This window comes from Canis aureus, chromosome 8 (genome assembly GCF_053574225.1).
Source record: "Canis aureus isolate CA01 chromosome 8, VMU_Caureus_v.1.0, whole genome shotgun sequence".
Lineage (NCBI taxonomy): Eukaryota > Metazoa > Chordata > Mammalia > Carnivora > Canidae > Canis > Canis aureus.
In genome coordinates, this window is record NC_135618.1 from 68,274,449 (window position 1) to 68,288,742 (window position 14,294).

Here is a 14,294-nt window from a genome sequence, read left to right on the forward strand (position 1 = left end):
AGAGACGTTTTTTGCTAAGTTGTTAACGTATTGTGCTGTCTGTACACCCTGGGGTAAGGCCACAGAGGCTGCAGCTGCAGTAGCTATAAGAGCAACCAATGCAGCAATATGGGCTAGCAATAGCCCAAGGAAGCATTTCAATCTTTTCAATTGTAGCTGCATTCCCACAGCAAACTGATAACCATAATTAGCATACCAAGGGCCTTCAGTCTCAACAGGCAATAGTAAATAAGGAGGTTGCATAGTCAAAAAGATAGTGACAGGACCTGTTTGAGGTGAGGGCAAGTGCACAGGCAAACAATTGGTTAATACACAATTTTTACATCCTAGTTCAAATAATATATCAGTTCCATTATTTTGTATAAAGGAAAAATTTGCCGTCCCATATCCTACCACCAACAGGAAAGGCTTAGGGACAGAGGCCCGTATAGTAAGTTTGAAGTCCTTTGTGTTCCTGTAGCCACTCTTAGCTGTCTGCATCTTGGCTGGTCCCATGGCGGCTACCAATTTCCAGAGTTCTGTGTGGTACATTTCTCCGACGGTAGAAAAAAACCCTCCGGTTATAGTCACATTATGCATTGGTCGACCAGATGGATATGCAATATAGTGCAGAGGCTCCTTTCTTGTCATTCTTGACCAGTCCGTGATAGAAAATTCAGGGATGCCATGAGGAGAGATGACCAAAGGTGTCTTCTGAAGGCACTCCATCCAAATAGGACCTGGAATAGCATGGGTTAAGTTTTGAGGACAATTGGGATACCTGGGAGGGCACATAGCTTGTTGGGGGTCACTGGGAGGGGTGTCACCAGTGACCTTATAGACTGTCCACCTTTCTAACATTATGTTAAGTCGGGATGGAGGGTTTTCGTTTTTTTTTTTTCCCATTTTTGAAAGATATGTCACTATGTGAGGCTGAACTATGTCACTATGTGAGGCTGAACTACCAAGCAACCATTAACTGGTTCTTGGTCATATAGTGGTAATTAAAAGCACATGGGTACCTGAGCTGCCAGGACCGTCCAATTAATAGAATGATTTGCTACTTCCATGCCATCAGAACTACTTCCTCCAAAATATTCTGTCATATTGGTGTGTATTTGGGGAGTAGGATCATCCCAAGTAACTGGCCTTATAGTAGGTGGGTCAGGTAGATAGGCCCAATATACAGCCGTGTCACCAACAGGAGGGGTTGTAATAGCTAATACAATAAGAAGGATAGTAAGTAAGGACTCATTAGGCTGTGTCTGTTCAGCCAGACTTATCGCTTGATTGATCAGTTCCCTTATCCAGGCCCAACGGTACGACGGGAGACGTCTCCTTCTTTTTTGTTGGCGAGTTATGGTCAGGTTGGCTAGTCTCCGGCGTAGGGGTGAGGAGTCGACACCATCGTTCCAGGAGCCATTGCGGGGTGTCCTCATCCTGGGGAAAAATACAGATAAACCCACACCCCTTGCGAAGGACAGGGTCGGGGCCCTTCCAAATGCCAGTCAGTGGATCTTTCCACCTATCGTAAGGGAGAGGAGAAAAATCTGGATGCCAAAATCGTTCAGCTGCTGTTCGTCCTATATCATCAACATTCAAAAAATTTAAAACATAAAGAGTTAGAGTTAAATGCATATGGGGAGAGTATTTCACTGTAGTATCTCCCCCTCTTTTAATTTTTTAAGGTAAGATTTGAGAGTGCTGTTAGCTCTTTTAACTATGACTTGACCTTGTGAGTTGTAGGGAATTCCTGTAGAGTGCTTAATTTGAAAGGTAGCACAAAGGTTCTGGAAGGCTTTGGAGCTATAAGCTGAGCCATTATCAGTTTTTATGGCCTTAGGGGTTTCCATTTGGGAGAAGGCTGAAAATAAATGATTTTAAACATCAGTAAAGGCTTCTCCAGAATGTGCAGTAGTGTGGATATACCCAGAAAAAGTATCAGTAGAGACATGTATATATTTTAAGCGGCCGAAAGCAGGAAAGAGGGTAACATCCATTTGCCAAAGATGATTAGGCATCAATCCCCTGGGATTAACTGAATAAGTAAGAACAGGATGGTGTATTGGACAGGCCGGACAGTTCTTTACTATCTGGTGGGCCTCTTCTTAGTGATGCAAAACTGCTGACAAAGAGCTGAGGCATTTTGATGAAAATTAGCATGACTCTGTGTGGCCAATTGTTTGTTGTTTATGTTTGTTATATAAGTGTGAGTAATGGTGTAAGCAATGTGGTTGCCTTCAGAGAGGGGACCAGGCAGATTAGTATGGGCCCGTATATAGGATATAAAAATAGGAACTTTCCTGGCCCTTAATAATTGCTGAATACTAGAGAATAAGTGATATAATTCCTCATCATTTGTGAGTATATAAGCACGTGGCAAGGCTGGTACAGCTCGAGCCACATAGTGACTGTCAGTAAATAGATTGCATGGTTCAGGAAACATTTGCAAAGCCAGTTGGACAGCCTTTAGTTCAGCTCTTTGTACTTACTTAGTGGGATAATGACTTTGATAAGTTGTTTTAGCCTTAGAGGATTCCTTGTAGATTGTCTTATAGGATTCCTTGTAGATTCCAATGTGCCCTGTTTTATCAGCATCAACAAATATAGTGACGGCGTTAGCCAGAGGTTCTGTTGCTATAATAGCAGAACTGAGGACAGACGTGGTAGAAAGAAATTGCAGTCTGTCTGCGGGAAGATGATATTTAAGTTGTCCTGGATAACAGGACAAGGCTATTTGCCAATTTAAATTCACACTAAATAAAGCTTGTACCTTATCTGTGGTTAATCAGTTTTGCCCATTGAGCCGCCATTGGGCTGTCAATGGCTCTGCCCAGATGGTCTCCATTTCTGTGGTTACAGCTGCCCCCGCATACCTGACTCTTTTTTGGACAAAACTGCTGCTCTTATCAGAGATATATATTTTTTTTAATTTATTATTTATGATAGTCACAGAGAGAGAGAGAGGCAGAGACATAGGCAGAGGGAGAAGCAGGCTCCATGCACCGGGAGCCCGACGTGGGATTCGATCCCGGGTCTCCAGGATCGTGCCCTGGGCCAAAGGCAGGCGCCAAACCGCTGCGCCACCCAGGGATCCCTGCTGCTCTTATCAAGAGCAGACCAACACACTTGACAGGATGAGCACTGGGTGTTATTCTGTATGTTGGCAAATTGAACACCAATAAAAAATTAATTTATTATTAAAAAAAAAGAGCAGACCAACATATCAAGGAAACTTTTGAACAGAAAGCAGGCTTTTAATCTTATACTCTTGTACTTTAAAATTCATTTACTTTGATATTAGTTTGTCCTGACCACATCTAAAATTTCTTTTTAAGGATTTTTCTTTATAACACTTTTACATCCTTTTTTGCATTTAGAATTTGTCCTAAGACATTTCTTTTCAGTCAGTCTCATTTGGGACAAAATTACTTTTTTTTCCCTTGAACAAAAATATATTTCCATTCCTTACATTTTTCTTACATATCTCCTTTTTTTTTCATATCTCCTTTTTTACATACAGAGTTGCTTTTCTTTTTTTAAAATATTTTATTTATTCATAGAGACACACACAGAGAGAGAGAGAGAGAGAGAGAGAGAAAGGCAGAGGGAGAAGCAGGCTCCATGCAGGGAGCCCAACGTGGGACTTGATCCCAGGTCTCCAGGATCACACCCCGGGCTGCAGGCAGTGCTAAACCACTGCGCCACCAGAGCTGCCCCCAGAGTTGCTTTTCTTGTCAGTCATCAGTCTTATTTTAGCAGAGTTTTTTCATTTTTAGGAACCTTAGTGTCCAGTGAAAACTAAGGAGTAACCGATTTTTGAACACCAGAATTCTTTAGACGGCAAATTTATGAAACAGTTAAGTACAAAGCATGTCCACCAACAGATTCAAATCAACGTTTTAGCACTTTTTCTGTTTGGAAAAGACCTAGATGTCCGATGAATTTAATTCCATTTATCATCAACTTGTGACTAAGGTTTCAGGTTACCAAGGACTTTGAAAGGTATCTTAACAATTACTTATGAAAACTTGGAAACAATTAACCATCAATTTAATCAATTTTTTTTTACTAACAGATTGCAAAAAGATAACAGAGCTTATGTGACCTTCAGTAAACCTCAATAGAATAGAAGTTTTAGGTTTAGTAGTGATAATTTTCAAGACCTGTTTACTATGTTCCATCTGGATCCACTTAAAGTCAATCAATTTGCTCCCCATCCTCAATTTTTATCTGAGACACTGGTGGGGGAATCTGGAGGGGGCAGTATTAAGTAATTGGTGGTCTTTTTGCTATCCGTCTTCTAAACTCAGGACAAGCACCTGAATTGGGTGCCCCTCCTTGTTTAGGATTTTTGCTCCTTCGGAGTGGAAGCGAATTTGTGCCCCCATCTTGGTGAGCAAATCCCGACCTCCTGGTAGTGATGGTGACTCAATCATCAAATTATTATTCACCTTTTGTTCCTCTGAAGAGGTCTGAACATCATTTTCAGGGAGGGATTCATGAGAGGCTATAGAGATTAATTCGAAAGTGTGTTGTGGATCTAAAGCCTCTCTTATTTCTTCCCAAATTTGCATGGTGCCTGGAGGACAGGCCATAGGACCATGTTTTTTAAGTTGATTTTTAATTTCCTGTCCTACCCTTTGCCAGGCTTCCAAACTGACAGTCCCTTCTTTTGGAAATGAGGGACACAAGTCTGATACAGTACAAAAGAATTGCTTCAAGGCCTTTTTAGAGACCTTGGACCCTTCTCGATTCATAAGGGCCTGCAAAGTGGTCATAAAAAAAAAAAAAACTGTTCCATAGACTGTGACTGCTCCATTATTTTTTACTCCTGTTGTGGCTCTAAGTAACCAGGCTCCCCTTACCTGATTGTCAGCGACTACTCACCTATATGTGCACCTTCTCTTGCACGTGCTCAGGTCCCTGTTCGGGCACCACTTGTTGCGTGCTCTGCAGCAACACGATCAGGGTCCCAAGGGTAAGGGGATGAGGTAAATAAAAGAAAAGAGATGGGGACAGGAGGGACACAGTGGATGATGTCCAAGCAGTGTCAACTTTATTCAAGGTTCTTACGGTATTATATAGCACAAGCAGAGCAAAGATAAAGGAATACCTACATGCATGGCAGACCCTACTGACACAGGAGGGTCCTAGTTAATAGATAAACATGCTATTCTAGGTGCATACGCTTTCAAAAGGACAATAGATATGATTAACAGACCAGTAAGAATAGCACAGACCCCTATTTAACTTTACCACCAGGCTAGAACACATTATATCAATTGTATTATGTGGGCGATCACGTAAAAGCGATCTCCGGAAACCATTGCTCAAGTCCTTTCTCAAGCAGCCTTATGAGTAAATGAGGGACGCAAGTCCGAGCTTGGTTTGGTTTAGTAACTCTAGCTAGTCTGTGGCCGTCCACACCGCTTTTCCCTCCTGAGACTCTCAGTGCCCAATTATCGTCTAAGAACTTCTGGACTTTCCCTCTGAAGAAACAATAATTTCCTTTCCACTTTTTCCCAGATCAATTTCTTAGTACATACACCCAAGACCACATTTCCGGGATCCTGATTTGTATTGTTAAAACATCAAAATCACAGTTGAAATGTAGGCACTAGAAGTCTTGTTGTTGTTCTTTTAGTGATAGAAATGAAAACTCTTATCAAGTATTTTAATTGTTTCTGATATTTGTGGGATGAGGGCATTATCCCCTCTCTGTGTTGTGATGGAGAACTGGAAAGCGAGTCCATTCTGTCATTCACATTCCTCACTTTCTCACTAAACAAGCATGTTTAGACTCATGTAAAACTGCTAGAGTAAAAGAGGTCACTGGTGCCTTAATATCCTAAATCATCTGGGGCACCCCCCAGGTGGCTCAGTGGTTGATTATCTGCCTTTGGCTCAGTCATGATCAGAGTCCTGGGATCGAGTCCCGCATCAGGTCCCCGGAGGGAGCTTACTTCTCCTTCTGCCTATGTGTCTGCCTATCTCTGTGTGTCTCTCATGAATAAATAAATACAAATCTTTTTTTAAAAAATTAAAAAATAAAGAGTTAAAAATTAACATAAAATAAAACAAATATCCTAAATCCACTGGAATCTAGTAGGGCTCATGAGATCAACAAACAGAATGCTATCTGACATTCAGAATATGCAGCCATGCTGCCTTTCCCTCAGCTCCAGTTTTCTACATGGCCCTGAGGTAATGATTCAGAGGGTTCTGAGATTTAGATATAATGCATAAGCCAAACACATCAGACACACAGAGACTACCCAGTCCTCCCAGACAGGGTAAGATGTTCAGTATCTCCAACACTTGGAAATAGTGCAAGAGGGACATGAAATTCTCCATTTCCATATATCCTCTGTTTTCTCTCATTTCTGATAGTCCCCTGTGATTAACAGCTTCCCTCTATCTGCTAGTGAGAGGCTGTAAGGCACATTTCATGCGATCTAAGTCATTTTGTTCCCCATTACCCATAGGGCTCAGTACATTTAGACTAATAATATGTTTTGATTTCTCTTGCAGGGTTTTTGTGATTTTGATGAGAAATGTTTTAGAAAGTATGGAAGAATGTGGGGGTGAGTATTCTGGACATTTCCATTGACTAGGCCTGTTGTGATGAGGAGGACCCTGTGGTGTGGACAGTCTTAGTCGAGAGCCCCTTGTGATGAAGCCTGCTGTAGTAAAGCTTCTGGAGGCTCTCCTTCCCAAGATCCCATATGTCACCACGTGTGCAGCTCTAAGTGTAAATCGGACCTGGAGTGTATCCTTTATTTATAGTCTGGATTAAATATATCCTTTGAAAGAAGGGTTTGGATAAACAGAATGGAAAGCCATTTCTACTCACCTTTTCTTTTTTTATGTATATTTTTTATTGGAATTTGATTTGCCAACTTATAACACCCAATGCTCATTCTGTCAAGTGCCCCTCCTCAGTGCCTGTCACCCAGTCACCCCATGCCCCCGCCCACCTCCCCTTCCACTATCCCTTGTTCGTTTCCCAATGTTAGGGGTCTCTCATGTTTTGTCACCCTCTCTAATATTTTCCACTCATTTTCTCTGCTTTTCCCTATAATCCCTTTCACTATTTTTTATATTCCCTGTATGAGTGAACTTATATAATGATTGTCCTTCTCCGATTGACTTGCTACTCACCTTTTTCTTACTTTTTTGTAAGTGTGGAGTTTGTTTTGCATTTTAATTTTAGGCCCAGATTTTTCTTTCAACGGAGGTATTCAATGTGGAAGTATTTCTTTATTCTGTGGACTTGAGATGTAAGAGAATTTTAAGCCACAGTGTTTCCTGGTGGGTTGATGGACTGTGATTTTGTAGTATGATCTTGGCTTCTTGCCCTGGATGCTCCTGTTCAGAGCTGCCAGAGGTTTGGTGAAGCTGAGGGAGAGATATGATGTGGTTCTGGGATGCTCACAGCCAGGAGTGTACCTCCTCTTACCTCTTTATCTTCTCTGGTCACATCCTCAGAGACCGTGGGGCTCTGAGTGGCAAGGCCCATAAGCAGCATGATGGAATAGAAAGAAGACAGATCTCTGGATGGACACTGGTTTAGCCCCACTGTCCCTGCCCACCTTCAGCACTGCTCAACTCTGAATGGAGTCAGAATTACATCATGTGCCCCGGTTCTGTCTTTACTGTGTGGCTCTCGAGCCTGGCTGTGGACAAGAACCACCTGGGAGAGCTTGTTCAAAAGGCAGATTCTTGGGCCCCATGTCAAATTTACTAACCTAAGTTTCTTCTGGATGATATATATAAACATTATTTGAAATGTCTAAAATACATCAAAAATATTTGAAACATTCTAAACATGCAGAAAACTGTAGAGAATGGAACTATCCATGTACACATCACCTAGAGTTAACAAATGTTCTACTGTTATTTCTAATCATGATGTCAGAGTTTAGATTATATAATGTCAGGATAAAAGTTGAGACTTCCAGGTGTGGCTGCAGCTGCAGAAACTGTCATGTTAATATAATCAGTTCTGTTTTCCCGACACAGGTTTTATGATGGGCGACAGCCCGTGTTGGCTATCATGGATCCAGACATGATCAAAACAGTGCTAGTTAAAGAATGTTATTCTGTCTTCACAAACCGACAGGTAGGCATAGAGTTATTTTAATTTTACTTACTTATTTATTTATTCATTCATAAAACTTTCGTTTGGCACAATGACAGACTCAGGAAGTTGTCGTAGGAGGTCCCATGTTGTATGGTCTTCAAGCCCTTTCTCCTAAGGTAATATCCTGCATAATAATAGTACAATATGGAAGCAGAAATAGCCATTGGTTCTAGCCATTGAACTTATTCAGATTTCAGTGATTTTAGGCACACTCAAATGTACCTTGTGCATGTGTGATTGCTCCTGAACACTGATCTTACATGTAGACTTGTGTATCCTCCACCCCATTCATGTTATAGAGCTGTTCCATCATCAGCCTCCTGCTTACTTTCTTTTGTAGGCATGGTATGTAGCTTGTCTTTTTGTTGTATGAGAGTCTTCTGCAGAGCAAGCATTTCTTATCTTGATAAGGCCAATTTAACATTCTTTTCCTTTGATGGGCTGTGACTTTGGCATCAAGTTTGAAAACTCTTTATCTAGCCCTAAGTCCCAAGGATTTTCTCAAAGTAGTTCATTTTATAGTTTACATTTAAGTATATACTTTTATGTTTTATATTTGTAATATGAATCATGCATAGTTTTGTGTTTCACATTTAATTCTGTGATCCATTTTGTGTTAATTTTTAGTGTTAATTGTGAGCTGTGACATTTAGGTCAAAAATCCTTATTTCTGGCCTATGGTTGTGTAAGCACTCCAGCATCACTTGTGGAAAGGCTGTACTTCCTGCATTGAATGGCTTTTGTACCAGTATCAAAACTGAGTCGGGCCTATGTGTTTGTATCTATTTGTCAATCTCTGTTCTGTTCATTGATCTCTGTATCTATCCCTCTACCGGTGCCACCGTGTCTTGATTACTGTAACTATATAGTAAGTCTCAATATCATGAACAGTGATTCCTCCCATTTTATTTTTGTTGGAATTGTTTTAGGTATTCTAGCTCCTTTGCCTTTCCATACAAATTTAGAATTAGCTTATCTATGTTTGCATAATATTTGCCAGGATTTTGTAAGACATGATTTAGACCTACCAATCATTTGTGCAAAATCTAGATCTTTATTATGTCATGTCTTTCAAAGCATGAACACAATATGTGTTTATTTAGGCTTTCTTTGAGTCTTTTCACCAGCATTTCATTCTCAATAGGAAAACCATACATGTTTTGTTCAATACACATCTCAAGTATTTCACCTTCTTTGTGTGATTATAGTTGTTATTGTGTTCTTAATGTGTTTTAACATATTCATTATCTAGAAATGTGGTTGATTTTTGGTGTTGATCTTATTTCCTACATCCTAGCTTAACTCATTTATTAGATGCAGAGATGTTCTTTTTTATATCACCCAAGATTTTCTACATCGCCAATTATGTCACCTGACATAGGGACACTTCCATTTTTTTATTTTAGAAAAGTATTTTATTTTATTTTAGTTCAATTTGGCAACATATAGCATAACACTCAGTGCTCATCCCGTCAAGTGCCCCCTCAGTGCCCATCACCCAGTCACTCCAACCCCTGCCCACCTCCCTTTCCACCACCCCTTGTTCATTTACCAGAGTTAGGAGTCTCTCATGTTCTGTCACCTTCACTGATATTTCTCACTCATTTTCTCTCCTTTCCCCTTTATTCCCTTTCCCTATTTTTTATATTCCCCAAATGAATGAAACCATATAATGTTTGTCCTTCTCTGATTGACTTACTCCACTTAGCATAATACCCTCCATTTCCAACCACATCGAAGCAAATGGTGGGTATTTTTCCTTTCTAATAGCTGAGTAATGTTCCATTGTATACATATACCACATCTTCTTTATCCATTCATCTTTCGATAGACACCGAGGCTCCTTCCACAGTTTGGCTATTGTGGACATTGCTGCAATAATCATTGGGATGCAGGTGAGGGACACTCCTATTTTTATCTTTCTAATCTGCATGCCTTTTATTTCTTTGTTTTGTCTTATTGCACTAGCTAGGATTTCTAGTATGGTTTTGGATAAGAGTGGTGACAGTGAACATTTTTGCCTTGTTTCTGATGTTAGGGGTAAACATTCAGCTTTTCACCATTTAACTATTTATACATGTATCTTTACGATGAAAACTATATATTTAAATGTGATGTTTTGATTTATAAAGTGATCATCACAAATGAAACGCATTAACATATCTATCACCACCCAGAGTTACTTTGTGTGTGTGTGTGTGTGTGTGTGTGTGTGTGTGTGTGTGTGTGGTAAGACCGTGTAAGATCTACTTTTTAAACAAATATCAAATATATGGTAGTGTATTTTGATTATAATCACCAAGCAGTATATTCGGTCTCCAGAACTTATTTTTCTCAACACTGAAAGTTTGCACCCTGTGATTACTATTTGCCCTTCTCCCTCCTCCCCAGCCTCTATTGGTACCATTCTACTCTGTTATTGAGCTTGACTTTATTTTTATAGATTCCACTAATAATTGAGATCATGTGTTACCTGTCCTTCAGTGTATGGTTATTTCCCTTAGCATGTGGTCATGTTGTCCACGTTCAACCATGCTGTTGGAAATGGCAGGATTGGGCAGCCCTGGTGGCGAAGTGGTTAAGTGCCGCCTGTAGCCCGGGGTGTGACCCTGGAGACCCGGGATTGAGTCCCATGTCAGGCTCCCTGCATGGAGCCTGCTTCTCCCTCAGCCTGTGTCTCTGCCTCTCTCTCTGAATAAATAAATAAGTAAATCTTTAAAAAAAAAAAAAAAAGGAAATGGCAGGATTTCCTTCTTTTTTAAGGTTGAGCAATATTCAATTTTCTTTATCCATTCATCCTTCCATTTAAATTTATGTATGTATACATGTATGTATTTGTATTTAAAATCTAGTTAGTTAACATACAATGCAATATTGGTTTCAGGAGTAGAATTTAGTGATTCATTCCTTATATACAATACCCAGTGCTCATCACGGGTGCCCTCCTTAATGCTCATCACTCTTCTAGCCCTTCCACCATCCACCTCCCTCCATTGACCCTCAGTTTGTTCTCTATCATTGTCTCTTGTGATTTGTTTCCCTCTCTCCTTTTTCTCCCCTCACTTCGCATATGTTCATCTGTTTTGTTTCTTAAATTTGACTTAGGAGTGAAACCATATCGCATTTGTCTTTCCCTGACTGACTTATTTCACGTAGCATAATACTCTCTTGCTCCATCCACGTTGCTGCAATTGGCAAGATTTCATTTATTTGATGGCAGAGTGATATTCCATTGTGTGTGTGTGTGCGTGTGTGTGTGTGTGTATACCACATCTTTATCCATTCAAAAGTTGATGGACATTTGAGCTCTCTCCATAGTTTGCCTATTGTTGATAATGCTGCTATAAATATGGAGCATGTATGCCTTTGAATCTCTATTTTTGCATGCATTGGGTAAATACCCAGTAGTGCAATTGCTGGATTGTAGCATAGTTCTATTTTCAACTTTTTGAGGAAATTCCATACTCTTTTCCAGAGTGGCTGCACAAATGTGCGTTCCCACCAACAATGCAAGAGTGTTTCCCTTTTTCCAGATCCTCACAATATCTGTTGTTCCCAGAGTTGTTAATTGTAGCCATTCTGACAGGTGTGAGCTGGTATCTCACTGTGGATTTGATTTGTGTTTCTCTGATGATGAGTGATGTTGAGCATTTTTTCATGTGTCTGTGAGCCTTCTGGATGTCTTCTTCCAAATAGCGTCTTTTCATGCCTTCTTCCCATTTCTTAACCAGATTATTTGTTTTTTGGGTGTTGAGTTTCATAAATTCTTTATAGGTTTTGGATCCCAATATTTTATCAGATATATAATTTGCAAATGTCTTCTCCCATTCTAAAGGTTGGCTTTTAGTTTTGTTGATTGTTTCCTTCACTATGCAAGAGCTTTTCATCTTGATGAAGTCCCAATAATATGTTTTTGTTTTTGTTTCCCTTGCCTCCAGTGATGTGTCTAGTAAAAGTTGCTAAGGCTGAAGTGAAAGAGGTTTCTGCCTTTTATGTGATGTGCCCCTTGTTTCTTGCTCCTGTCAAGATTTTTTCTTTGTCTCTAATTTTTTTGTCTTCAATTTTTGACAATTTTATTATCATGTGTCTTGGTGAAATCTTTTTTTGAATTCAATCTGATTGAGAACTACATATTCCAAGATTTCTGTGCATTTCCCTCAGTTTGGGAAGTTTTCGGCCATTGTTTCTTTAGGTAAGCATTCTGTCCACTTCTCTCTTCCTCTACTGGGATCCCCATAATGTGCACATTCTTTTACCTGATGCTGTCCTATAAATCCTGTAGGATTTTTTCCCTAGGTTTTTTTTTTCATTTTCCTTTACCCCACTCTGACTGGATAATCTGAAATAATCCAGGAGGGGATGGTTGTCTCAGGTATTTGAGGGCCACAATCCATCAGCAATTGCATGATCCTTGACAGGAAGCACAGTGGAGGGTTCTTGTGGATGCAGTGGCTATTGGGGTCCTCAGTAGCATCACCAGATCCAGTGCCAGGGGACTAGGGCAAGCAGAATGGTGGCCAGAGTTGGTGCTACACACACACTCATCTGTGGGGGCTAAAACCAGGCACATGCTCCCAACAGAGCTGGGCTCAGTGATGGGCACATGGGTACTTTGAATGTCTGGGTTGTCTGTGTACACTCATGTGGCTGCAGGAATAGTCACTACTGCTTTTGACTGGAGTTCAGGCTGGCAGCGTGTAGATGTGAAGTTTCAGGGATTAGCTGTGGTCCCATGTGGCAGTGCGTTCAGTGATGGGAGTCAAGCCTGGCCTCAGGGACCCGAAAGCTTCTGGGGCCTGGGCTGGTGTGGTATGTGTGCCCAGTCACAGGGGCCATGGCTGGTTGTGGGTGCAGATTCTGAGGCTCAGGGTGTAGGTGGTGGCACTGGCTGAGGCAACTCATGAGAGGGCAGATGGGGCAGAGCAGGACTCAGGCAGCTGGAGTCAGCAAATATGAAAGCCTGTGGGTCTATCAGCAGCAAAATCTTAGAGGGTGCACTGTGCTGTGTCAGCTGTTGATTCAGCAGCTGCTAAGGCTGCTAGGGTCCTCTGCAGAGCAGGACACAAGGAACCATGGTTACTCCTGCCACTTTGCTGATACTGATAGTCCTGCCTTTCTTTGTTCCTTGCTCTGTCTAGATGTGTCAGCTATGCCAGTCTCTGGAGGTTTGAAGCCAAAACAGGTCATTTGTGCTGTGCCCTGAAGGGCTGGGGCTAATGACCTTTAGTCCTTTTCCCAGCAAGAGGAATTCTCTGAGGCTGGCGGGTGTCCTCTTGGTGCTGAGTAGTGCTGGCCTGACTCCTGGTATGATGCAGACAAAATGAAGCTCTTCTCCTTACTTTTCTAATGCACTTATTCTCAGGAGTTTTGCTCCACTGTGTTGTTGAAGCTTCTTAAATGGACTCCTAAGCTCATAGGTCTATTTTGTTTGTGGATAGCTGTCTACCCGTTGTTCTTTGTGGGTTAACAGAGGCTGATGTGTCCTGTCTCATGATCTTGGTGATATCACATCAATCCTTCCTCACCGAGTTGATGTGTGCTATAAGGTTTTTTGATAATCTTTGTTAAGTTGAAGTAGAGTTCTTCTGTTTCTAGTTCTTTTGTGAATTTTAAAAAAGATTTTATTTATTTATTCATGACAGACACACACACACACACACAGAGGCAGAGACACAGACAGAGGGAGAAGCAGGCTCCACACAGGGAGCTCGACGCAGGACTCGATCCTGGGCTTCCAGAATCACACCCTGGGCTGAAGGCAGCACTAAACCGCTGGGTCACCAGGGCTGCGCTCTTTTGTGAATTTTTATCATGAAATGGTTTTGGAGATACCCACATTAAAACAAAATATACTTTTGAAAAATGGTAGAAAGAGTCAAGGTTGTTGGCTTGATAGGCCAGTCCCAATATGAGAAACAGAATTATCTCTCTCTTTTCCCTAGGTCCCTTTGGGGAAAACACAGGGGAAAAGATTTCCATGTAACTGTATCATTTCTTGAGAATAGCAAATAGATTACTATCTTTTTAGGGTAAACTACTATTTAAAAAAAAACAACACCATATTACGCATCTGTTTTTTTAGTTTCTCATGCTACGGCTATATGTGAAGGCAGAACTGCTCTGAAGCAACACACAGTTTGCCAGGCCATCTGGCTATCTTCCAATGCAC

General features: G+C 41.0%; 1 protein-coding gene across 5 annotated transcripts in view; it reads left to right on the forward strand.

The window, feature by feature from the left end:
- Positions 1 to 14,294, forward strand: part of LOC144319562 (cytochrome P450 3A12-like) — a 45,930-nt gene that overhangs the window by 6,459 nt on the left and 25,177 nt on the right. For 3 of the 5 annotated variants that reach the window (XR_013385367.1, XM_077907824.1, XM_077907823.1), the window contains exons 3-4: positions 6,514 to 6,566; positions 8,005 to 8,104. Coding sequence is in view for 4 of the 5 variants with exons in the window: in XM_077907824.1 (XP_077763950.1) it covers positions 6,514 to 6,566; positions 8,005 to 8,104 (153 nt within the window). In the remaining variant the exon portion in view is untranslated. Of the gene's footprint in view, positions 1 to 6,254; positions 6,276 to 6,513; positions 6,567 to 8,004; positions 8,105 to 9,956; positions 10,021 to 14,294 lie in introns of those variants that run through there. The other 2 variants (XM_077907825.1, XM_077907826.1) reach the window with 2 other exon arrangements.